General features: G+C 52.5%; 1 protein-coding gene across 1 annotated transcript in view; it reads right to left on the bottom strand.

Moving 5' to 3' along the window:
- Window positions 1–2928: 2928 nt before the first annotated feature.
- The window catches only part of ARRDC1 (arrestin domain containing 1), a 65352-nt gene continuing 43960 nt past the window's right edge, over window positions 2929–24320 (bottom strand). The window contains exons 3-8 of the mRNA XM_034793902.1: window positions 15564–15614; window positions 14040–14194; window positions 12369–12551; window positions 11552–11728; window positions 10443–10854; window positions 2929–4990 (exon numbers count right to left, since the gene is read on the bottom strand). Of these exons, the coding sequence (XP_034649793.1) occupies window positions 4926–4990; window positions 10443–10854; window positions 11552–11728; window positions 12369–12551; window positions 14040–14194; window positions 15564–15614 (1043 nt within the window). The 3' untranslated portion in view covers window positions 2929–4925. The remainder of the gene's footprint in view (window positions 4991–10442; window positions 10855–11551; window positions 11729–12368; window positions 12552–14039; window positions 14195–15563; window positions 15615–24320) is intronic.

Raw genomic sequence — 24320 nt, 5'->3', positions numbered from 1 at the left:
TGGATGGACCATGATCCAGTCTGGCAATTCCTATGAACCATGATGCTACTTTAGAAAATGCTAAGCTAGGTTAGGGTGTCATCCAGTGGAAATTTATAATCCAAACTGGCTCCCAGTGACTTCAATGGCAGCTTTGCTAGTGGGCTCCAGTTAGGGTTGCCAACCCTCCAGGATTATCCTGGAGTCTCCAGGAATGAAAGATTAACCTTTAATTAAAGAGAATGTCACGTGATGAAACCTCCAGGAATTCATTCAACCAAAGTTGGCAACCCTAGCTCCAGTGGAACAGGACTAGGCCCTAAGCGGTTATAAACTGGAGCAGCAAATAGCCTACCCCAGGAGCAAGCTGGGAAACACTCGAGGGGAGTCTCACGCAGGTTACCTGCCAATTCCTTGATAGTCAGTTTGCTGCTGCTCAACCGGGGCATCCTAAAGGCTCCCATAACGATGCATCGAGAGGCGTCGAATTTTCCTGGCAGCAGCCATCAGAGATCCGATTCCGCAGGCCCCCCCCCCAGCGCAGCGGGCGGATGGAGACGCTGCTCAGCAAGGGGACGCGACCTGCAGCCCGTTCGCCTGCTCCTTCCTGGGGAAGTGGAGACACGTTTAAGGCGACGGGGCTTTTAAACCAACACAATGTGCTAGAGGCGCTAGTTGGGGTGAGCAAGCTCCAGCACATTGGCGCGCGGGAGAAGCCAAGGGAGACGAAGGCCCAAGCAAGACGTGCTGTCTAGGGCAAAGCAGGCCTCTTGCACCTGCACTGGCTGGAAGCCTAGGCCAGAGGCTCACAGGCAAGAGGCACCTGCATTATTTAAAAGGGAAAACTAGGCTGACAAATGCTGGCTGAGTAAGCAGGAGGACACGCCGGGGGCTCAATTCCGCAGGGGCTCTGGCGCCGCAGTTCAATCTCACGGTTCAGCTAGAGGCAGGAGACGCCACTAACCCCAGAATTGCCCACTGAGCACCAGCAAAGGAGCTTCATAGGTAGAGAGACCCTCCCTTTCCCTCTGTGGCCAAAGAGAGAGGAAGGCACAGTGGGAAAGCCCTGAACCACCACCCTTCTGTGTAGGGAACAGCTATCCTCCCTCAGCCCCAGCCGGCTTTTCCTCTCCCGAGGGCCATCTCAGACTCTGTTCTGTCACCCCCTGACATTTCAACCCCACTGAGCGCACAAGGGGTGCATGGGAGTTCCACAGCATGGCATTTAACTCACCAGCTGCAAACGTAGACGCTAGCCTGGTGAGCGAAGCAGCACCCCCACATATATGCAGCACACTGTTTCCTATTATCTTGGGTCACAGCATCCCTTTAGCTTCACATATTCCCCCTCGAATAAGGAAATTCCCCTGGGACTCGCACTGGATTCTTCTGTTCAGAAAACACAGGCCTGCTGCACAGGGATTTGGGCTCAGAACCAACTGGGCAGAGGCAGCTCATACGGCCGTCTCCCAAACCCATCGCTAGGTAGAGCCCTGCAGCATGCCCAAAACTCAGGTTAATCCAAAACCCATTCAAGTCCATAGGTTTCTTTCCATGGTCTTTCTGCTGTTTGTACAGCACCTGGCACAATACCTGCGCCACAGGAAGGACTCCTAGGTGCAACCATGATGTAGATAATTAACTTCACTGGGATTTGGATTAGGCTTTAAAGGAGGAACATGAGCAACAGCAGAGTTGGTGCGGGAAAGGGGCAGCAGAGACTACGGTGGATGAAGTGTGAGGATCCTGGCAGCTGCCAACGTTCACTGAACAAACAGAGCTAGGACTGGGCAGCAGTTCCAGGAGAAAACTGCTTGTAGGGAGGAGGTAGCAGCTCATTGCAGGGTGCAGGTGGGGGACAGGCTCTGGCCAGCAGTCAGATTCAGGTGAAAACATACGAGGACAACAAAACAGCTGAGGGTTGGGGGATGAACTTTGGTCCTGTGGCACACCATGAATATTTACAGGGAGCAGCACCAGCCCCTTCAGCATGGGAGCAGGGCATGGGACTGGAGAGGCTGGATCTGGTTCACACGTTTGAGCGATCCTTCAAAACTGGAACAGCAGCAGGAAGTGGCTTTTAATTTCCCTCCTAAGCCTCGGCGATATTACTCGTGTCAAAGCCTTCTAAAAGAGCCATGCCACTTGCACGTTCCCATCCACTGCCCAGGCGTCGCTTCCTTCTGTGTCTGGATGATAAAAAGTTTCCTGGCTCTAGATTTTCTTTAGTTCTGAGATGATGCAGCTGGAGGGCTGCAGCCGGTTTACAACCATTGGTTGGTTGGTGGGTGGTTGTTTTTTTTTTTTTTAAATGCATTTTCAAGGAGTGTTGTCCCTAGCAGTGGGCACAAACTGATTAGGCTCCAACCTTTTCTCCCAAGTCTTGGCTATTCCATTTCCTGGAGATGATTTTCCTCCTCTAATTCCCTAGCCTGTGGTGAGCCTGCATACGAAATTGCAGAGCACACTGACTACACCAGTGATCGGACAACACCTGCTGGCCATTTTGATGAACTGTACGTTCTCAGCACAGCAAGGCACATAATAGAGGTAGTGAATTAAATCTAGCAGCTACTTCCCCCCGCCCCGCCCCCCCGAGCTGATCCAAGCCAATGGGAGTTGAGGGAACTCCCGGAGGATCAGACTCTACCATATTATAGGGTAGCTTGAGAGCAGGCAATTCACTAGTGACTAGGAAATGCGATTCCGCCATTAAGGCGCATACCCGCTCCCCCATCTCAAAGTCATCAGGCTACAGAATGAATAGATGCGCCTGCAAACATCAGACCCTTGGTGGAAGTGCAGAACCACTCCTAGGAAAGCCCCTCCCATGGCAGTTAAAGGGCCACACACATCCCCTGTGATCCCAAATCACAGGTGCAGCGTTCTAGGTCACACGTACAGATAGAAATGATCATTTTGCAAGAATCACTATTTTTCTCAGAATAATTTATTAAATACAGCATTAAAATTTTATTTGTTATGAATTCAGTCATTAAAAACAAGTTTGTATTTCATATATTTATGGACCTGGACAATCATTTTAACACTATCGGTGCAGAGAGAGAGAGAGACCGACCAACAGTGCCAGTGCTGCTGCTAGGGAATGGTTATTTCCCCATCCTCCCTTCCCCCAAAGCTGTTCCACACAATTAATGACATTTGCACAGAAAAGCGAGAGCTGTCCCCCAGCAGCCAGCCCTAGGTTAGGTAGAGGCAGGTGGAAGCAGGGGTGATGGAAAGGTTTAAGCTCTCAAGAATTGGCTTCTGCTAGCAGGTGCAGAACTTGAGACCCCTTATCTTGGGTTCAGCTCTCACGGGTGAAAAATGTCCACAGCTCCCATCACTGTCAAATGCAGCTGTAGGTGATCAGCATGTCTGATTATCACACTGGTAGGAGGTCAAGATGGGCACCCTCAAAAAACAAAAACCACCATGGCAGAGGTCCCCTGTTGTGGGGGGGGGGGGGAAGTTGCCCCTAACTCTGCTCCTGGAGCATGCACATTTGGTTTGGTTTTGCACTGTGGCTTGCAAAGCTAGTTTTCCTTATGAGCCAGGGAACCCTATTCCAGTGGCAGATCAGCCTCCCCCCCCCCCCCCAAGACAGCACAAGCTTGTGGGGGGAGCTGCAGACAGCTTTGATGTGGTGAGAAGCAGGAGTAGGCCACAGTCCAAGGGCCTTCCTGGCACTCCCAGCCGCTGCCCAGCAAGGCTCTTTGGGAGGAGAGCATTTCGTGGTATAGGGTCGTTTCAAAGGGGGGGGGGGGGGGGTGTTCCCCATCAGGCGCCTTGGGAGAATTCAGAGGTAGTGTTAGACAGAAGTTTGAAGCATGATTGTCAGTTTCCAGCTAGCTGAGAGCAGTGGAGAGTGGGAGCGAAGAGGTTACGCCCTCCAGCGGATTTGAGTGGCATGGCAGAGCTTATCCCCTTTATACCAAAGCCCTACAGCATTTAAAAGGGATGAAGCCAATAGGGTACTGCAGGTGGTGCTCAGAAAATCCTATAAGGTTTTTATAGACAATTCTATTCCTGCAGGAGACCTCTAAAGACTGGCTTTAAAAGTGCCACGAAAAGGTATTAAGTTGTATAGCACGGGCCCCTTCCCCCCCTCACCGCCCAGGACTATCCCCAATACGAACCCTGTTAGGGTTACTGACGAGTGCCTAGGTCAAGGCCCTGGCTCCAGCAGCCCTTGTCTCGTCACGTGCTGGCAACATTTTAGCTTGCAACTGCTGGAAGCTGGCCAGTCACTTGGCAGCATGGCACTGCCGAGAGCCTGCCCTGTAGGCCCTATTTACTCCCTCGGTCTGTGGCTGTACCTTCCGGAGATCTGTTGGGGCAGAGGTTGCCCCATTGATTTGGTGTAAAGTGGGGGTGCAGAGCAGGTAGGAAGGGCGTTGAGGAAGTCAGCTACACCAAAGGCCCATGTGGAAGGATGACTAAGGCTGCTGAGTCCAGTCCCGATTAGAAACAGCACTCAAAAAACCCACCACATAAAAAAAAAAAAATATGTATCAAAAGAACCCACACGAGCCCACTATTGCGGACAGTAGAGACAACAATTCAGTAGCATTTTCCATAAGGCATCACAGGTGCTTCAATAATAAAGCAGTAAATAAAGTGTTGGATTACAGTACGGGAACACAGACCATTGTGCAAGGTGTCCCGAGGGCAGGCAACATCTCCGCCCTGCTGCGTCAGGAGAGTGGGTGTGAGGGGGGCTGTACAATTCCCCTCCCCCCCACATACATACACACACCACGCCCCACACTGCTTCTCACCGCTCGATTTCTTAAAAAAAAAAAAAAAAAAAAAGACTTAAAAATCTCAGCCCAGGAGTAGCCGGTGGCCCCAAGTACAAGATGCTTTGCGCGGTACCAGACTTGGCAGCAGACGGGGAGCCATGGGGCCTCGGGGCCAGCACCGTCAGGGTTCCAAGCACAGGGCTAGTTGCCATTGCTGAGGCTGGAGTTGGCGCTGCTGCAGCTCTGTTCATAGGAAGGAGGTGCCTCTATAGGGGAGAGGAAAAAAAAAAAAAGTTTAGGAGTCAGCATCTACAGCTTACTTTGAAGGTTTCCTTCCCACCACTCTGCTCCTCCAGCTAGGGCCAGATGCAAATCCCACTGAAGCCAATGGCAAAAAGTCATCTCAGACTTTACAGGATTAGAGCCCATAAAGAGAGATGCACAACTGAGTGAGTTTCTTTTTGTGGACAATCTGCCATTCTGCTCCTGTCAGGGCATGAACCGGAGGACAGAGGAGCCAGGAATGACTTTTGTGGCCCACAGAACACCGGAGATGCAGCCCCCAGCCCTGCCGTCTGCCCGGGAAGTACATGAACTGGTCACTTGCGAGGCTGTAAAGGACGGTCTGTAGCTACTGAAAGAGACTCATACCCCTAGAATTTGTCCGTTCATGCAAGAAAGAAAAAAACAAACAAAAAAAAAAAACCACTTTCAATTAGGTGGATGGCCATCAACACAGGCACTTACATAGTCCTTCAGAGCTCTTTAAAGGTTAAACTTCACAACTCCCTGGTCTGGTAGGGATTAACACTCAGTTTTACAGGTGGTTCCTATCTGTGTTCGACACGTGCGTACACAAGCACACCGTGTGCCAGAGATCAGAGAATTCTAGCAAGAGCGTCCTGCAGTTGTCCTCCTCCTGCGCTGAACCCAGGGGATAAGAGAAGGTGCAGACCAACACCTCCCCAGTTCCTTTATTTCTGCCAATCAGATACAATCCGCAGCAGAGGGGAAGGAGGGTGGGTAGTGCAATACGGATAGGGACCTCACATCTCAAAGAACCTCCAGTTACAGGTAAGTAGCCTCCATTTCTTTTTAAAGTGTGTGTTCCTATGTGTATTCCACACACGGGTGATTGGTAAACTGTATTCAAATCAGGTGTGTGCGCGGGGGTGCAAGGATGCAGTTGGTATAGAGGTTTAATACTGCTGGCCCTGCTCCATCTGCAGACAAGGCCTGGACCAATGCCTAATGTTTCACAAAACTATGAATGGAGCTAGGTTAATGTCCAAATGAATGTAAGAGTCTTTCATGCCGAGAGCTGCAAACCACATTCCCTCCACCAGGAAGGGGATTTATGCCAGGTTAACCAGCTGGCATTTTGATTTGCCGATATAAACACGTAATGGCTGAAGGCGGAGAACAGGTCTCCATCCTCCTTTTTCTTGGGAATGATGGAATACGGGGAGTAGAAACCTTTCCCTTGGTGCGGAGGTGGCACTTGTTGGATGGAGAATCTCCTCCTGAGTGGTCCCTGAAGAGGAACCAGGAAGGGGAGAGGTTTTCTATGGAGTAGCCAAGGTGGCAGATTTCTAATATCTACTTCTCTGTTGTGATTACCACCCAGTTGTGGGCAAAGAGGTGGAGGGGGCCACCAAATGCTCCAGGGGCAGAAGTAGATGGCATCAGTAGGGATAGGAGGTTCTTGATCATCCCATCAAAAGTAATCCCTGGGTGGTGGATGTGTTGGAGTATTTGCAGGTGTGGCACAGGGACAGAATACCTACGTCTTTGTATCCGCTGACGTTTGCATGGTGGTTTGAAAGGGCGCGGGTGGTGGAATGGTGGAGGTAGCAGATTTGGCTCATGCACTTGTGCTTTCTCTTTGGGGCAGGGGTGTAAATGCCTGGGGAGCAGAGGATTGTCCTAGAGTCCTTCAGTGTTTGTAGAGACTCAAACTTCACAGTAGATACATTACACTCGATGGGCAAGTTCTCTAGGACATTCTGAACCTCCTGGGGAAACCCAGAGGAGTGTAGCCAAGACTCATGCCTCATGGAGTATTCCTGTCTCCATCCCACTAGACGCCATGTTAGCAGCATCCATGGCAACTTGAAGGGATGTTTTCACCACCAATTTGCCATCCTCAATGAAGTCTTGAAATTGGGTCCGGTCTTCTTGAGGAAGATTTTGGACTTCAGGGACAAAAACGCCCAGTAACTGTTGAAGTCATTTTGCCAACAGAGCCTGGTAGTTAGCAATATGAAACAGCAGGCTGGTAGAAGATACCTTCCTCCCTAGAAGGTCAAGCCATTTGGAGCCCTTGTCCACAGGTGCTGCTTTAGGATGCTGCAGCCTAGATCTCCCGGAGGCTGCTTGCACCACCAGGGAGTTGATTGCTGAATGTGTGAAAAGAAACTCCACTCCTTGGCTAGTACAAAAATCTCACCCCTTGCCCCTTTTCAGGGTGGGGCACAGGAGGCTGGAGAATGCCACGCTACCCTGGCTGGTTCCAGGATGCCCTCACTTACTGGGAGGGCTACTTGGCTGGAAGCAGAAGGCTGCAAGATGTCGGAGAGCGTGCCGAGTATCTTGGACATCCTCAAGTGAAACCTGGAGTTCATCCCCCACTCTCTGCAGGAGCTCCTGATATTGCCTGTGGCCATCATGCAGGGATAGGGAAGAAGGGGCAAATTGCCTCATTTAGTGAAGGTGAGAAACACCCATTGGTACCTCAAGATCCAGCTTGAATTTCTCCTCCCTTGTACTACCAACCAGCTCCACTGTGTAGTGTAGAAGAGAGTCAATGGGACTCATGGATGGCTCCAGCTTGTCTAAAATAGGGATCCCATAGACCTGAACAGGTCCAATACGAAGGGCTGACCAGTTGTGGGGGATCCCAAGAATCACATTACATCAGTCCCTTGGATAGTTGTATCTGGGTGGAGGATGGACTCCAGATCTTTGAGTATCTGAACTCCCCTCCATATGTGGGGATGATGGTTCATCTGGAGCTTCCAACCCACCTAGAGAGAAAGCTGGTTCCTGTTCAACCAGAGCCATCTGCACTGGTGGGTAAAGCTCCTGCCTATGGATGGGAGAGGGGAGCATCTCCATTTCCTCAAGGTTCCCTCCTCCAGTGTCAAAATGTCTCAAGACCTGAAAGAAGGGGAGGTTGAGGAAGGGGAGGGTGAAGATGTACACTACAGCAGTGATCACCACCCAGTCGATTCTCGAAGATCTCTGGTGGTGCAATGGGGCTGCCACTAAGGCAGGCTCCCTGCTGCCCCAGCCCCACACTGGTCCCAGAAGCAGCCAACGCAGCCCCGGGGAGTAAGGGGGGGGGCAGGGAACTCCCTCCGTGCCTGCAAGCACTGCCCCTGCAGCTCCCATTGGCCAGGAACAGGGAGCTGTGGCCAATAGGAGCTGCAGGGGTGGTGCTTACAGAGAGGGGCAGCACACAGAGCCACATGCCCCCGCCCGCCCCCAGAGGCCGCAGGGGCATGTTGGCCCCTTCTGGGATTGGCATGGTGCGGCGCCAGGGTAGGCTGGGAGCCTGCCTTAGCCTCGCTGCGCTGCCAACTGGGAGCCACCTGAGGCAAGTGCTGCCTGGTGGGAGGCCACACCCCAATCCCCAGCCCAGAGCCAGCACCCCAAACCCCCTCCTGCACCCCAACACTCTGCCGCAGCCCAGAGGGCCCCCCCTGCACCCAAACTCTCTCCCAGAGCTTGCACACCTCCTCCCTCCTGCACCCCAACCGCCTGCCCCAGGCTCAGCCCAGAGCCCCTTCCTACCCTGTGAAGCCCTCAGCCCCAGCCCAGAGAAAGTGAATGAGGGTGGGGGAGAGCTAGTGAGGGAGGGGGGATGGAGTGAGCAGGATGGGGTAGATCCTGGCTTGCCCTTAAATTCAAAAGTGATCTTGGGTGTAAAAAGGTTGGAGACGACTGCCCTACAGGGAGGTGTAGGTTTTGGTTTGTCTTGAAGTACGAGGTGTTCCTATAGTTGGGACTAACAGATCCGGCATGTCCCTAGTCCAGGAATGGGTTGGTATCGTCAAAGTCTAACTGGGACCTCAGGTGGTCTTGGTGTGCCGATCCTTCGGCTTATCAACTGGAGACGTGGTCAGGACTGGCAGAGCCTTTCATCTTCGCGCCTTAGCCTCACGATCAGAGGGCTTACGCTGGCTAAAGTCTTACGATTTGGGCACGAGGAGGGATTCCGTCTTTTGGGAGCAGACCTAGGAGGACACGTGTCCTCGTACTCACGAGCGCGCCCCTTGCTCTCGTGAGCAGCTCTAGCTGATGACTATTTGGGTGTCGCAGCTCTGGAGCGCGTGCTTGGAGGGCCGTTGCTCATTGGTGGAAGCCGATGTACGGTGTGTGGGGGAGGGTAGAGGGAGTCTCCCTGGCCGGTATCTGACTGAGTTCTCAGATGGAGATCCCCCTCCTCAAAGGCAGCACTGTTTGATGCTCGCAGAGAAGGAACGGGGATAGAGATACAGTTCTTCAGCGAAGCTAAACTTACTACTAAAAGACAAACGACTGCCACCAAGACTCCATCCAGCAGACTTACAGGTTCTGAAGACAAAGACAAAACACAGGGGTATCTACGGCCACAGAAGATTCCGAACTCGGGCCACGCGGTGGTAAGAACTGGAGAAGTCTCCGTCTGCACTGACTCTTATCCCCTCAGTTCGGAGCACAAGGAGGGCATCTGCGCAGGCACGGACCGACCGACACTACTGGCTAGAAATCTCCAGTCTCAGGTGCATGGCATGCGTGCAGACCCACGTGTGCAATACACATAGGGACCAGCCCTCGAAGTAGTAGTCATGGTTTTGCTTACCTATGCAGCGGTTAGGTTCGTACCCCTAGATCTCCCTGCCCTCCCAGTCAATCAGCATCCTCTCATTCCCCCTTGCAATTCAGCCATCCCTTGTTTGCGGATGTTTGGCCTCAAAGAAACGGCTTGGGTCAGTTACACAGCCAAGATGCTGCCTAGTGCCTCAGTTTTTACCCTGGGTGCGAAGGGTGTTCTTACTGCCTTAGGATATTGGTTTGGTCTAAGCCTGCTCTCTCAGACCCTAAATGGGCAGTTCTGGGATAGGCAGGGTTCCATGGATTTTCTCCTCGTGTATAAACGCATTCCCAAATTCTTACATGCTGGACCATCTCAGACATGTAGAATTTCCCCTCTTTGAGCCAGACCAAATGCCCATTCACATCAAAGAAAAGACTCCCGTTAAACTCGCTTTTCCAGCTCTGTTGCCCACCAGCATGGGCCCAGACATTTGCACCATCCTGTTGGACCAACACCATCTTTTACAAAGATCTTCTCCTCTTCCACAGCTATCCAAGATAATGGTGGCTGTGGGTAGGTAGCCTCACTCAGACATGTGACATGACTGTCATGGCTATAAGGGGGGAGGGCGGGGAGAGAGAAAAAAGATCCTTTATGGGGGCTACTGGACACAGAAACTATGTGGCTTTCCTGACTAACAGACCGTGTGGCCTTGTCTCCTCCTACAAGGCTCTCCCCATGTCCTGGCCTGGCTCAGCAGCCATGGAAAGAACCACTACACCACACGGCAGGGCTTCAACCACTGCTCCGTAAGCAGCGGGGTAAGGGACAATTCTGTACTCCCAACAGCCACTAGATTGATTTCCCCTCAGAACCTGGACAGTGGCTTTTTTAGAGCTCCGTGAGGGAGCGCTCACCATAGGGGTAACCCCACGTGCTGTACTCCGGAGGCAAGATGAGAGAGCCGGCGGTGGGAACCGGAACCACTGTCCCCTCAGCATAGTAAGGGACGGTCGCTCCTGTCGCCAAGCAAAGCGTGGGGTGGTTTGGGGAGGCAGTCTGGTCTGAGTCCAGCCTTAGGTCCTGGAAGCTCAGTCCTGGAGCGTAGCTGAACGCCTGAAGCTGGGAATGGCTTTTGGTGGGGATTGAAACATTGTCCATTGGGTGATAGCCACTGGCCGCTTCCTCCTCTTCTGGTGGGGCGGACGGAACCACAACGGACGGAATGTGCTGGACCGACCTAGCCGGGGTCACAGGAACCCTGTTCACAGCGATGTTGCCGATGTAAATCGGCAGAGTGACTGAAACCTCTGGCGACTTCAGGGAAACCTGGGGAGAGGGGAAACAAGGGGCATCCAAGTCGGTCAATCCAGGTTCTGCCAAAGGACCAGTTGCTCCAAACACAGGTAGTTCCAGCCACTGAGCAGAGATTAACGAGCCAGTTACAGCTCTAGGCCCAAACGTGCCCGAGTGGGAGCGAGTTACTGGGAGATCCCCAGTCTCACGCTGGAGCACCCACATGGTCTTGTTTGGTGCCTTAACCAAGTTTTTAAGAGAGCTCAGGGCCAAATTTCCAAGTACTCAGGACCCAACGTGCAGAATTCTGCTGAAAGCTTGGCCAGAAGCATCATCTTTATTTCTACCTCTAGCCGGCTAACCCCAGACTTGCTGAAGTTGGGACAGCTCTGTTCGGCTTGCTGCTGAAAAATGCTACGTAAAGCCATGCATCTATGGGTGGGAATTGTAGTATTTCCCCTGCACCAAATCGGGAAGTGGACTGGACCTCTGTAACCCAGGGAGCTGCAGACACATCTGCTGAGCAGTCTGACAGGCCAGTCCTACCACATGGGCGTCTCCTCCAGACCAGTGGTGTTCACTCCCAGGAGCGCAGTATAGTTTGGAGAGCTTCCCCCAGGCACAAACGCCTCTGGCTCCACCCTCCCCAAGGACTCTGCCTGCTCTGGCCCAGCCCATTGGAAGCACCCTCGGGTGTTCTGCTGGTAGGAAGGGGCAGGGCAGTACCTACTTGGATATAGTAGTCGACATGTATGAGGCTGCAGCCGTGCAGCACAGACTGCGGCAGCGCGGGGACAAGGATCTGCTCCTTCCATTCCGCGTGCTTCCAGGCCTTCACCCCCGAGCCCTCCACCTCAGCAATGGTCCTCAAGTCATAAATCCAGCGCTTGGATTTATAAGCGACCTTCTAGAGAGAGGAGCGAAGAGGGGATTAAGCAAAAAGATTTCTACAAGGTCCATTTCCCTAGGCTTCCAGTTTTGCTCAGGGCTGCCAAGAACTAGAAACCCCTTAAGCGTTGCCGAGCGAGAGTAAGCAGAGGTCTGGCATGACGGACAGCAACCCGGAGTTTCTGCCCTGTTTCAATTATGTGACAGTCGCCATCTTGGTGGACACTCTGGAGACTATATCAAGGACTCCAGAGCTGAAAGCATGGACTACTACAGCTCTAACTGGGGCTGCAAGAGACTCAGTGGAGCAGGCACAGAGTGGGGTGAGGATCTGTAACCTGCCCTCTGCCCGCGCACTGAGTTACACCTGGACTGCATTCAAGGGGGCTTCTCTCCTCCCACCGTGCCCAAGTTAGTTAATTCTGGTTCCCCTCTCAGGGTTTGGTTTCCACCTGACCTCCTCCCACCACCACCTACTGTGCACCTGGGGAAGGGAGATGCACAAGGATTTAGAGTTTAGCAGACCCCCCCCACATTGATATTATCATTGCGCCTAGAAAGGAAAGCAGGTCTTGAGACACTGCTCTCAGCACCTGTCTGGATGTGGCTCCATCCAAGCCAGCCCAGCATCAGTCCCAGTCCCTGCCGATGACTCTTACCTGGAGGAGACTGGCCACCACCGTGCCAGTGTCCCGGCCAGACTTGTTCTCGATGTCGGTGCGTAGCTGGATTGCCTGCCCCACGATATACCCTTTGAGGTCCGAGGTGGCAGTTAAGATGATGTTTCCACTCTTCACCAGCTTGTAGTTGAACTTCTTGGTGATGGACGTGGTGTTGGGTTGCTGTGGGAGGACAGCAGGTGGTCAGATGTGGGGGCTCAAGAGGGAGTTTGCAGTTTTCAGAAAAAAATGGTCAAAGGGAATGAGGGTTTGTCCCCCACGCAAAATCCTAAACACGTGGTCTTCCAACAACCCTGGTATCCTATGCAGTTTGAATGAGGCTGCAGGCACCTCTGGGTGGATGCCACATCTCCCACATGTGGACAAATACAATGCTATGAGCTACTGTACCCCACAGATCGTCTTCCAGAGTAGGGCAGACTTCGCTGATCCCCAGAGGGCCGTGCAAACCACAGGTAAACAAACACAAAGCAGCTACCTTTCCCGTACATGCTGTACAGTGATCTCAAGGGCCAGTGCCCAGGGAGGGCTAGTCTGTGCAGGCCTGGAGCATTCCTCTTTCACACCAGCAGTGACACAGCCACCCCAGAACAAGGGTCTATTCCTCAGGAAAGATTCCAGGCTGGCAAAAGCCAGACGATGGTGTCATTAGACCCAAAGGGCCATTACAACAACCCCTAGGATAAGGCTGGTTACACGCTCCCCCAGGCCTACACCCAGTGGGATCACCTAGAAAAAGGCTGGTTCTCATGCAGATCTCTGCAGCCCACGCATGAAGGTGGCTGAGATAGTCAGTGGGGCAAGTAGGGTGGTCCAGTCTGGTCTGCCGTAAGCTATTTATAGCCAGTACAGTGTACAGGAAAGACACAGGAGGAGCAGACAGTGGGGCTGTGCAGTGACCCCAGGCCAGCAGCTCCTCCAGCACAGCTCTACCGTCCCCAGGCCTTCCACACAGCTGTGCACCCGGGTCTCCTGTCCGGGGTCTGTACAGCAGCCCCGCCGGAGGACAGGGCTGGGCTGGTACAGCCGCGCTGGAGGAGCAGCCAGCGTGGGGCTCGGTTGCCAACGTGTCTGAAATAAATATTCTCGGCTGTCAGAGGGAGCTGGTTTGAAGCTCCTCTGCTGGCGATTCTCAAAGCAGGTGTGACTCTGAGCCGGCTATTGTTCCTCTTCTCTTAGCAGCCCACACAGCAGCTGTGCCATGTCCACTCACTGCGAGCGCTCCCCTCCCCTCCGGTAACGTGGGATGGATCATGGGGAGGGGCGGGGGAGACCAGGGGGCCCCAGGCTAGGGGAGAAGTGGGGTCACACAGGGAGGTCACATCCTCCCCTCCCCCTTTAACTGGTGCAACGTACCGGTAAGAAATTTATACTACTTGCACCACTGGCGCTAGTGGAAACAGGCCCATGGATTTACGGCCCAGACCAACGATGCCCTGCAGTGCTTTGGGTGACAACGTGCTAACCCCTACTGCAGCTCATCCCATGCAATGCGCTCCATGAGCAACCCTCTCCTCCGAGTTCGAGTTACTCCCCTGGCTTTGAGGGCCACACTGCATAGGGGGAGAGATGCTTGGCTTCCCCTTTATTCCAATGGGAGACGCTCCAGGGTGCAAAAGGCTCTTGCCCGCCCCGTTGCTGCTCTCTTACCTCAATGTCAGGGATGTCATTCAGGTTGAGCGGGCAGAGAATGTAGAAGACCTTGTTGCACTTGTAGTCCTTGGCAAATCGGGGCGTATCTATCACGGCTTTGACCTGATGGACCACCTTTCCAAAAGGGCCTTCAAATGACGTGGGGGCTGATGCTGGATTCACAGGGGAGAAGGCAGTCAAAAGAGAACGCCTCAAGCCATCGAAAGGGGAGCTCGGACTTAACCACTGAGCCTGAAACACTTTCCTGTGGCTCAAAGCAAGAGGAGAGGCAGAACCTTGCAACTATTTGGGGGTTAGGGTCTCCCAAGTGCATTTGAGCCTATGTGTGTGAAGAATCTGAGACCAAATTTGGTCCACTGGGATCACTGTAGCCTCCTTTTTACTGAAGGGGCAACCCGTGCCATGCAGTTATGGCATATGGAGAAGTAGGGACAGCACTAACTCCTCTTATTTGTACTATGGTAGTGCCTAGGAGCTCCAGTCATGGACCTGGCCTCATGGTGCTAGGCACTATACAAAACAGTGAACAGACTGTCCCTGCCCCAAGGTCCTGACCATCTTCTCCCCACTCTGCTCTGGAGAAGTTTACAATACAGAGTTCCCACCGGTGCCCCCACCAGCTCTGGTGAGGAGGTGGGGTCGCTAATGCAGGCAGACTCCAGCAGCTTCCAGCTTATTTTACTACCGTGTGGTTTAGTTAATATGGCCGTAGAGGCACCAGAGGTTCCCAGAGCCTCATCGGCACTAGGCAAAGAAGAATAGTGTAGTTCCTTTTCAGGTGAGCCAGCAGTGGAGTCAAGAGGCAGGACTACAACACAGCTTCCATCATCACTATCCCCAGCAGGGGTGTAGGGATCTGAATTTGGCCCCTGGAGACACAAGTCAGGGCTCCCATCAGTACTACAGCTCCCGAGGAGATGGGTTCCGCGGAGATTCTCTAATGAAGAGACAACCTCTAGAGGGATAATTCCTTAAAGGGCCAGTTTACTCAGCAAAGTTGCTCTTCTAAAGAGCTGGAGTCAATTTAAGACCAACTCCAGCTGTGCATTGAGAGGCTGTCCTGAGGGCCTCACTTTAATAGAGGTTATGCTCTTACTGCTAGCGCTCTCCAATGCTTAATGTGCTCTTAGGCCTGGACTAGACCAGGAGAATAGCTCTGGTTTGAAAACATACTGGCGTACGCAACCTTAAATGTGACTTTGCACCTGGCACGGACATGCTTTAATACCACCAAGAGTCACTAGCTGTTTGTGGCTGACTCTGGGCTCCTGCCAGCGTTGCCAGTAGATAAAAAAGTCACGTTTAAAAATCACAGCCAGCCAGCTCTGAATCATCACCTGGTCTCCTAGTGGAGGCAAGGTCTTAAAGGCTTGACAAAGGTCCTTTCCCCACTTGGCCAGCGTGCGATTTTTACCATATCAGCCAGAGGAGAGGAGAGTCTCCTGGAAACACTAGAGTCACTAAGTTTTCACAACCCTGAGCCCCAGAGAGCATCCCAAGCAGTCAGTATCTCCACCGTACCTGGCGGCAGGAACTGGAAGGGAAAGGTGTGCTCGCCAGCTGTCAGAACCCCTGCAAGAGACAGCAAAAGGCAAGTGAGACAACCTGGAAGCATCCTGGGCACGAATGGCGGGAAACGGGATCTCAGTGCATTAGCATGAGGCTCCCCCCCCGGAAGACAAACTGCCAGCTGAGAGCACATGTACAGGACTCATCCCCACAAAGCAGTGCTCTCGCCACAGCTGAAGCACTCCCACGCTCAGTGCATGTAATAGGTCAAGATCCATTTGCCTGTCTAAACACTAGCAACAGGGGAGATGTGGGGCACGATCCTTGGGGCAGCACATGCAGTAGTCAGAGGGGCAAGGTCTATAGCTACTGGCTGGCCACAGGTGACCGGTGTGGAACCCAGGAAGGAGATGCATGTGAACAAGGCCAGGATGTGCAGTATGTTCTGCTGGCTGTCCTGGGCTTGGGGGAAGTTTGGTGGTGTCAGACCAGTATAATCTTAATCTTCCCCACATGCTGCTCCCCCTCAAGGAGCCCATTTACCTAGGTAAGACTAAACTCCCCCTCCTTCAGCCAGGTTGCTTTGCAGTCTCTGGCTCTCATCAGCGATATTCCAGCTTTGGCCCTCCTGAGCCCCGGTAGGATTAAAGGCAGAGTCCAGATTCAGACTCTGAGAGCCTATGGTTTTGAGCCAGGTGTTTAGAAGCCATGGTTGAGATCTCACATATATCAGCTTGAAAAAGCCTTCAGTGCAGTCGACTGGATTTGTCCCACAACTAAGTGCAAGGGTCATACCGTGAACAAGGCCTGTAATGCAATAATCAGGCCTAGATAGATTGCAGATCCCAGACATGGTCTTTGTGCTTTCAACACAGCAGGTAGTCTCCCCTCCCTCCGTTTTGCCTGGCACCTACACCCCAGGCCCTCATCTAAAGAGCTGGATGGGCTCCAGCAGGGGCACTGAACCATTTGTACAGTGGGGGTGCGGAGAGCCATTGAACCACCCTGTATATAATGGAAAACACTTCAAGCAGGGCGTGCGGCAGCCCCCTCAGCACCCCTAGTTCCAGCACCTATGGCTCCTGTGTCCCACTTCCATCCTTTGAGATGGGAACAGAATTCAAGAGACTGGCATGAGAGATACACCTCTACCCCGATAGAACGCTGCCCTCGGGAGCCAAAACACACCCACTTACCGCGTTATAGGTGAAACCGCATTATATCAAACTTGCTTTGATCCACTGGAGTGCGCGGCCCTGCCCCCCCGAGCACTGCTTTACCGCGTTGTATCCGAATTTGTGTTCTATCGGGGTAGAGGTGTAATTGCTGGTCTGGTGGTTTGCCTTAGCAGTTACGGGTATTAGAGACACTTGGATTTGATCAGGCATTGGGAGAAGGGTTTAGATTTTGTACCAGAGACTTCATTTTATTTGGTATCAAGTTCTCCGCTTCAGCATGTGCCGCCCCTTTTCCAAACCCACCATTACTGTAACTACAGTGGCCAGGCAGCAACTCTAGTTAAAGGTCTTTGGACCACATTAGTGGCATTGTAACCTACCGCAAGAGCGCTTCTTTGCAATCTGGAGAAACAAGCAGCAAAGAGCCAAGATTCGCTTGGCATGGCTAAAGCAATTAGCCAATCCTGCCTTTTAAATGACAAGCCAACTGCAATGCTCTGTGCGCCGTTCTCATTCCAACCTAGTTCATCAGCAGTTGATAAATTATAGTTAAGGGCAGATAAGCGATACCTTTATACTCACTATTTAATCTCCAGCAATAAACAGCAAGAACCAAGAGGGTTTTACAGAATTGTTGTTTATATGTACACGTGAGGTTTTTAATTGGTAGCATAGCAAGAGGAACCTGCTACCTATGAACTGAAGCTGTGCACGTTCTGCAGGTTACTTACGTCAGCAAGCCAGAGCCAAAACCCAGAACTGAGCGCGCTAGTTTGTTGATGCAAGAAATGGGCTACAATACAGCTGCCAGTCGCTATGTTAACGTAATAGTAGGACCCATTTGTCAGCAGACTAAGCAGGTTATCGGCTGCAGATGGGAAGAGAGACATGGACAGCAACGGAGTTTCCTCTTCCCCATTTGCAGGGAGACATTTTTGCAACATGGAATCCTGTAACAGGGTTGGCCACTTCCTGAATGCCTGTTTGCAGTCGGGGTGCCTCTGCTGACACCTGCTTCTGTTTTCCCCACCCCTTCAGGGCCACACCAGAACGGCGCACGGACTTCTCTCTGGGTCAGCACCACCCCTGCCTGGAGCCAGCTTCACAGAGTTCTGAACAGTCCTCAGGGCCCCAAACTAAAGTCCATCGCTGCATACGATTCCAGACTTTTCACGACCAGAGCTCTTCTTCTGTCCCGGTCTGTTCTCCCAGGCCATCTTCCCAGCTGGAGCTCAGCCCCCTGGCACTGGCCTCTAGGCCCCCAAACTACTCAGCTCAACTCCCATCCAAGAGCCTCCTTTTGGTCCCAGCTCCCTTGGTCTCAGTCTTTTTGCAGGAGCCCATCTCCTGCTCTACAATTTCCTGATCTTAACCCTTCCTGCCCTCAGGTGGGGCTTATTCTGTGATCAGGGACCGGTAGCCCCAGGCTCTCCTGCTCAAGGCATGCCACCCTCTGACAACTCCAGACAGATTTCATTCACACCCCAAAGTTGGAAGAGTTTGAATCAAGGTCTGCCCAGTTGCAAGCTTTGCTAGGAATTCTGTTTTTTATTCACGCAGCCGAGTGGTGGGGGCTGTGCAAGGGGGGGGGGGGGAGACAACAACAACAAACAACAACAACAACAACACAGCTGCACACACGACTCGGTACATACAGAAATCAACAAGCCTCTCTGACCTTCAATGGAAAGGCACACAGAATGTGACAAGCGTTAAGATCTTAATTCCTCCCAAACTCCTCATGACTGAACAAATGTATAGGCACCTTGTCCTCTAGAACAGGAAAAGGAATCATCCATTAGACATGCTGTTAGGTTTCAATCCTCTCCCCCCGTTCCCCCCCCAAAAACAAAACCACCCCCCCCCCCCCCCCAAGGTGTAGGCTAAAGTCTAATAACTAGTCTAGTCACTAGGTGGTGTTCTGTAGCAACTCTTCAATTGCAGGCCTACTCAAGCCCTTGCTGGGAATTACATTAGGATTTCCAGGGTAGAAGGAAATCCTAATGTTTTTAGAAGGGGTTGGAGGAGGTGTCTGTGTGGAGTAGATTTCTCATTTCCTTTATTTGCCCAGCACTGGCATACAGCTATAGGTTCAGACCAATCCATGATAAAGATCATGCTATAAACTTGCTGGACTGAAGCTATTTAAAATAAACACACACCTCCCACCCCAGCTCTACCAATGTAATTCATACATAGAGTGGCTGAAGCACAGGCCTGGGAGACAGGAGACCTGATTTCCAATCCCCAGCTCTGCCATCAACTCACACCAAGGCTCAGGCAAATTGTTTCACCTGTGTGCCTCAGTTTCCCTACATGTAAACAAGGTAATGTATTCACCCACAACACTGGAGTGGTTGCAAGGATTAGTTATTTGCAAAGCACTGTGGAGATGCCAAACTCCGTATCAAGCGTTCATTGCTACAGTCAAAACCCCCGACTGCTGTCTTTTGGCTTCTCGGCCCTAGTCGTGCACGGTTGAAGTGTGGTTGCAGCATCAGACAGTTGGCTTTGCTATTCTGGAAGCTTTCCAAAGAGGATACACAGGAGACAACACGTGGCCTTCCTCGGAGAGGCACCTGTGCCCAGGAGGATTTCCAGTGGCTGCACACAAAGACTATTTATGAGAACTATTAAAGTGTGTGTGCTCGCGTGTGGCGCGAGGAGGGAAAAGGAATAAAAAAAAATACAAGTCTGGCATTTTGTGCCCTCCCGTAAGATAGAGGCTGGCTAGCCAACTCCTGCCCCGGCTGGATGCAGACCAGGCCCCCCTCAGACAGCTGCACTTCCAAGGGCCGTGCTGAATCTTGAAGTCTGTTATGTCCATTGCTGTGGCTGGGCCACTTGTTCTAGTTATTGCAAGCGATCAGTGCAGTGGAGAGAAACGGAGCTCGGCTGGGTGGTTTTCAGCCTGCCTCAGGAAACAGACAGGTGAGCCTTAAGGTATCAGTGACATTTGTGATGCTCCCATGACCAAGAGCTCACTGAATATGAACTCTATTTGTGCTGTTGCCTGAAATTACTTTTCCAGCCCCTCCTCACAGAGCAGCAACGGTCACTCTCTTCAGTCTTCCTTATTGCTAAAGGGTGGGTTTGCACCATGCTTGATAAAGTCAAGGGTGTAGGCTCAGTGAGGTAAGCACGACCATCCTGCCCCAAAGCCCCCAGCCCTCAGAATGCCACCGTGGGCTCTGCCAACCACAGCATCCCCTCAAGTGGGACTTTGGAGACAGAAGCTGCCTAGAGGCGGATAGATTAAGGCCTGGCTACTGGCCATGAAGACTAGGGTCTGGGTCATTATGCTGCGCCAGAAACTGAACAGGAAGCCAGTGGAACAACATGCTCGAGTCTCTACTTTGTCAAACAGAGAGGCTGCAGGCAGCCAGCAGCATCTCCCCAGTTCAGGTCTGCTCACAGGTGACCCAGGTCAGAGTTGCTCCACCCTGTCCCCACTCTGTCCTGCCCATGCACAGCCCCCTCCTCCTGCCAAGGGTAGGGTAACTTTACGCCAAGAGACCCCTTGCACACAGGGAGTTCTCCAGTGGTCTTGGTGGACGGCAGACTGAGCCCAGCTCATCAGACAGGCTGCTGGGTGCGTGTGTATGTGGGGAGTGCAAACTGGAGTGGCTGAAGGGTTTCAACCTACATCCCCAGGCAGAGCAACACGTATCCACCAGAGAGGATCCTGGGCTCCTGGCTGAACGGAGATGGAGCCCACGGTTCTCACCACTGTTGAGTGCGCACCAGGAACTGTAAGAGGCTGCAGGTCATGATGATGACTGGAAGGATGCGGCTGCATTTGCAGAGTGGGTGGAGCCTCCGCTGGGAGTGGCTCTATGGCAGTCTAGCATTTTCAGGAGCACTCAACTGAAGTGTCAGTTTGGGGAGAAAGCAGGCAGGGTTTATGCTCCAAAGCAAGGCGTTAAAGGTGCATCTTCACTGCAAAACCCCCATGACAGCAAGGCTCCGAGCCGGCTCTGCTGACTCAGGGTCATGCTATGGGGCGAAGAACAGCAGTGCAGACACTCCCGCCTGGGCTAGAGCTTGGGCTCGGAAACCCAGCGAGGGGAGTGGGTCAGAGGCCAGGCTCCAGCCCGAGGCACATCTACCCAGCTATTCTTAGCCCCGCAGCACAAGCCCAAGTTGCCGGAGCTGGATTCCAACACTTGTTGCTGCAGGGTGCGGGTGGGTTTTTTTGCAGTGTCCACATACCCAAAGCCACAGGTTTGGTAGGAAGCGTCAGGAGGTTGTGAACATGCCAGGGGACCCTGCTTGGCAGATCACGCAGCTGTCACAGCACAGGGATTCCAGGTCACTGGCTTGCTGCCTCTCCACCCAGCGAGAGTGGGGTGTTTAGTCGTCATGCCATTCCTCCCAGATCCCTTGTTCGCTGTCCTTGGAGGAAGAGACACCCCTCTCCCGCAACGCACACAGAGCAGGGAGACTCATTCTAATTAGCTGCTACGTCTGACCCATTTGGGGCACAAGCTCCATCCTGCACCACTGCCACAAATCCCCCACGCACTAAGCAGGTGCAACTCCAGATACCTCGGTGGAGGAACAGCCCCCTACCACCCCCCCCAATACCAGGGAGGGAGCAGAGTTGGGAGGCAGGTGTGCGGGAGAGGCAACAGGCCGTTGCAGAGAAATGTACGAGATAATCTCCACTAGCTCCGTATCGCCCGGATGGCTCGAGTCCCATGACTCACCATCCCACCTCATGCCAGTGTGGCTTAACTTCTGTGGTCCCTTCACTGAAGCCTCCATGAAATGGGAAGGGGAAGATGCAGCCTTCTTCACCCTGGTGGAGGATGTGCATTAGATAACCTGCCTAAAGGGGATAAAGCTTTGCTCAGGCACTAGCAGACAGTGCTCACGTGATAGGACACCGGCCGCGCTTCTGGTTTATTCCTGTTGAAGGCAGGTCCACAGTGCAAGGTAGATTTGGGCAGGTGCACACTAGTGGGATTCCAAAGAGGAGAGGGAACAGTCCACAGCCCTGTTCCTGGAAGCAGGCAGATTGCTCTCTTCTTGTTGGTGCCACGCTGGTGAAAAGGCCAGGGTGCCTCCATCCACCCGCTCTGCACCCAGCACACTTTGCCAGGAGGAGAGTCCAGGGTCAGTGGTGAAGAGTTTTGGCCTATGCTTTGCTGCTACTTCTACATCTCACGTCCACCAGTACAGATCAACCAGCAGCTGTCACTCACTGACTGCCGGGCAGTCAGTCTGGTGGACCTGCTGGTAGGAGGAAGGCCTGGATGACAAGCACCGCATGGACCATGAGCAGTGGATGTGGGGGAAGAGACAGACACCTCCCTTCTCCCAATAGCTCCCCCAATTCCCCAACTGGGGCCTTTGGGCACCATCATAAGAAAATTGTTCTGGATCTTACTGGTATTAATTGTGCTCCCTGCAAAAGTTCTAAGAGCCAATTTTAACAAAAAAGGTTTTCCCTTCGATGCAAAAAAAAGGGGAGGTTTCCTCTTTAGTCTGCAGCCTGATGTTAAGTCTTGTTACACAGAACCAGCAGGGCTGAGAGATGTGTTTCTAGAGCAACATGAGAAGCGTCCACATGCTGTCTGGTACGAGTGCGTTTTACAGGAACCTGTGTGCAGACTGCCCCCCGCACTGTCAGAGGGGGTGTGAAGCAGGTCTTTAAAGCAAAGCCCACAAATTCAACCCCATTTCCTCCCCCTCCTGGCTTGGATACCCAGAGAGTCTCCTCTTGACACTGTCTAGTCCGCATGATCCTGTTCTTACTCCTAACAGCAGCTTTAAAATAAGAACTATGGAGAGGAAGGGGTTGAGAGTTACCACCCTCCGCAAGTGACTAACTCAGGATTTCCAGAAGCCTGAACAAAGGGTGTAGTTTGTACAGACAAGCTTTTCCTGAAGTTTACATGCGGCTAAAAATACCCCTGAGAAAGTCATGATGCCGCGGAGGCAGCCGGATTAGCAGGGCTCAGTGATGAGGATTCCACCTGCAGCAGCTTCTCCTCCAGGTTGACGAGCAGAACTTGGGGCCTTTGAAACTTCCCCCCTACAGACTCCTGAGGGGAATAACTGCTTGTCTACACTACAAAATTAGGCCAACCTACAGCCACCGCAGTAATTAAATTGGCTATGGATGTCCACACTACCCCACTTCTGCCATTGGTGCGTGTCCTCACCAGGAGCCGACAGCTGGAGTGTGGGGCATGGACAGCTGTGCAGGGCTCACAGCTGGACAACTGCAGCTGTGAGCCAGGCACGGGGCTCTATTTCACAGCAGGGAGCCAACTGGCAGTGCCACAGCTGGTATGATTTCACATTTGGTCTCTGGCTGGGCTGACAGCTGGAGACCATAGGCTCTGGGGCTGACAGCTGGAGCCCCAGACCAAATGCAAAAATATATCAGCCATGAAACTGACAAGGACCCCGTTCCAGTTCTCCAGCACAAACCACAAGGGGGCACCAGCATAGACTCCAATGCCCTGCCCTCACACCACCCGGGAGCTCAAAGCAGTGCTATTATCCCCACTGTACAGATGGGAAACTGAGGCACAGTGAATTTTTCACACCCAAGCAATGTAGATCTAAATTTTAAGGGTAGACCAGGCCTAATGGAACAAGAATGTACCAGTGTACCTGAGCTCTCCCCTCAGGGCACAAGGACCCATGTGGCACCAGCACCCCTCCCCCAGGCCAGGTGTGGAAACTACAAACTTCCTTATCTTAACTTGAAGACAATTTTTTTTAAAACCCTAATGAAGGCACAGCCAGTCTTCACCTCAGCTTCACTCCAGTTGCCCTCTGTCCACTTTACTCCCTTTGTCTCTTCATTGAGGGACCTCCGTCCCACCTACACCACATCCAATGAATTAACATCATGGCACTAGCCTGCTGTTCACAAGCCATCATTCTGCTCCCGTGGTCTAGTCCTCTCCAACCCTTTGCCTTTCTTAGCTAGGTAGGGCCTTCTCTACATGGGGAAGTGTTACCAGTTACACAGGTCTAGACAGACCGGGGGAACTCCAAGTGTTAACACTTCTCCAGGTAGAAGAGGCCTTTTTTGGGTTTAGTTTAAAACCCCTTCCCAAGCAGCACCAGTAGGCAAATCCCCAGTCAACCCAACCCCCAAAACACTTTTGTACCAGAGTAAGATTCCACATGGGGGAGACACCAGCATAAGCGTCAGAGTTTATATTAAAGTTCATACCTTCGCTTTCCCAATAAAAAGAAAGGCACAGCCTATGGACAAGGACTTAGATTGAGAGCTCTTTGCGCAGGATTGCCTACCACGTTTGTGATTTGTGCTGCAGTATGTGAGCCCCGTCATGGGCCAGGACCCCACTGTGCCCATGAGTGAGCAAACAGAACAGAGATGATCCCTGCCCCAAAGAGTCTTATGATGTATAAACGAGACAACAGGTGAACACAGAAGAGAGCAGAAGGAAATGAGACTCTGCTGGTCAGTAGGACAGTCTACTACTCTGACCAGTGCCCAGTAGTACAACGGGGCCTCAATTCCGGTCCCTACCATAACCACCAACACAAGTCTCTAATGCAGCGATACTCAGAGCTCAGCGGTTCAAGAGCCCAATTAGCAATC

The sequence above is a fragment of the Trachemys scripta genome, chromosome 17 (genome assembly GCF_013100865.1).
Source record: "Trachemys scripta elegans isolate TJP31775 chromosome 17, CAS_Tse_1.0, whole genome shotgun sequence".
Classification (NCBI taxonomy): Eukaryota; Metazoa; Chordata; order Testudines; family Emydidae; genus Trachemys; species Trachemys scripta.
Note: the sequence above shows the minus strand (reverse complement) of the source record. Positions and strands in the feature narration are given on the sequence as shown.